The 1,883-nt window shown below is 43.1% G+C and overlaps 1 protein-coding gene across 1 annotated transcript in view; it reads right to left on the bottom strand.

Annotated features, from left to right (window-relative positions):
* LOC107045842 overlaps positions 1-1,628 on the bottom strand; it is a 266,198-nt gene extending 264,570 nt beyond the window's left edge. The window contains exon 1 of the mRNA XM_015268234.1: positions 1,159-1,628. Within this exon, the coding sequence (XP_015123720.1) occupies positions 1,159-1,510 (352 nt within the window). The 5' untranslated portion in view covers positions 1,511-1,628. The remainder of the gene's footprint in view (positions 1-1,158) is intronic.
* Between the last annotated feature and the right edge of the window lie 255 nt (positions 1,629-1,883).

Below are 1,883 nucleotides of genomic sequence, written 5' to 3'. Positions count from 1 at the left end.
CCCCGAGGAATTAATCAAAAAATGTGTAAGAGGGACTTGGTGCGTAATTTGGAAATCCAGTGGAAATCGGAACCCCGAGGATTTCGAAATACATACTCCAGATGTTCCAAAAACACGTTTATTTCCCGAGGAATTATTTTAAAAATGGATAGGAGGACTTGGTGTGTGATTTAGAAATCCAGTGGTCATCGGAATCCAGGGGATTTCGAAATACATGCTCCAGAGGTTCCAAAAACATGTTCATTCCCCGAGGAATTATTTGAAAAATGTATAGGAGGGACTTGGTGCGTCATTTGGAAATCCAGTGGTCATCGGGACCCCGGGGATTCCGAAATACATGCTCCAGAGATTCCAAAAACACGTTTATCCCCCGAGGAATTAATCAAAAAATGTGTAAGAGGGACTTGGTGCGTGATTTGGGAATCCGGTGGTCATCGGGATCCCGGGGATTTCGAAGTACATGCTCCAGAGTCTTCAAGGACACGTTTATTCCCCGTGGAATTATTGAAAAAAGGCTAAGAATGACCGGGCGGTGGTTTGAAAATCCAGTGGTCATCGGGACCCCGTGGATTTCACAGTACATGCTCCAGAGTTGCCAAGGACATGTTTATTCTCCGAGAATTCATTCAAAGAATGTTTAAGAGTGACCTGGGGATGGTTTAAATATCCAGAGGTCATCGTGACCACGTGGATTTCACAAGAGATGCATCCCAGACTCCAGAAACATGATTATTCCCCGTGGAAAATTATAACCCGTGCTGCGGTGTAGTGGGGGGGGGGATCCGGAGCATCCTCGAAGATGCCCAATACTCATTAAAATGGTTTTAAATCATGCATTGCACCCGAAAATGATTTTTTCATATTTATTTACTCATTTTTTACTTTAAAACCCTTTTTTACCATCCTACAACATTTCAGTGCATCGCCGCCAGATGGCAGCACCTTCGCATTCTCATTCGACAATTTGTGCGTTCGACCTTTTTTCCTAGCGTCAAAAATACACGGTCTCGTGGATCCACCACAAGCGATAGTTACAATTACACAGAACAGAACCAAATAATCGTTTCTGTACACATTACATAGAGAATGCGATTTACAGTACGAAAAAATGCTAGGTTATGTAGAGTTGTTTATTTATGGCTAAGAATTTCGACTCACCAGTATGTGTGGCAATTTCATTATCATGATCAGTATATTTAACCTCGATTTCCTTTGAAAAGCGTGATCTTATTGAATTCCAGAGTTCACTATTAATGAGGGTTTCAGATTTTGTTGCACTCCTTAGCCAAGAACCAACTCTGACTCTGCACAGTGGGCAGCTAAGGCTATTGTGTTCAAATGTACCTTTAAGACACCTTAAACATAGGTTATGCGTACAAGGTAATGTCACTGGTTCAATCAATATTCCGCGACACACTGGACATATAACATCGCGTAGATTCATCTCTGTGGATGTCTGTGACAATGAGACATCAAACAATTTTGACGTGCGTTTCAAATACGTCGCCATCTTTCAATGATCTTCTTAATACGTCAATTCAATCCTATAGCACTGAGCACAACTACGTTTTTCTCCACTTTACACAGTTCGCTTTCTCCAAGCAAAGAGGATAGACCCAAGTAGCGGCCTGGATCCGGGGCAGTCGGGGGGTTTGAGTGGCCCCTAGTAAAATTAGTATTTCGTCATGGGAGAGATGGCGCCACGGTCGATCGTCGGTAAAAATGAGTTGGGTCGGCGATGCTATCTAGCAACTGGGGAGGCGTGGTTTGTACTTTTACAACTCTACAGACGACACCATCGAGGGAAAGTTACCATCTAGTGAGAAACCTCGCGGAACGAGTCTACAGAACACAACTGTACAGGAAAACGAGTCTACAGAGAA

Source organism: Diachasma alloeum, unplaced genomic scaffold, assembly GCF_001412515.2.
Source record: "Diachasma alloeum isolate Michigan unplaced genomic scaffold, Dall2.0 Dall_scaffold_01089, whole genome shotgun sequence".
Lineage (NCBI taxonomy): Eukaryota > Metazoa > Arthropoda > Insecta > Hymenoptera > Braconidae > Diachasma > Diachasma alloeum.
The sequence above is the reverse complement of the archived record's forward strand: the minus strand, read 5'-3'. Positions and strand labels throughout refer to the sequence as shown.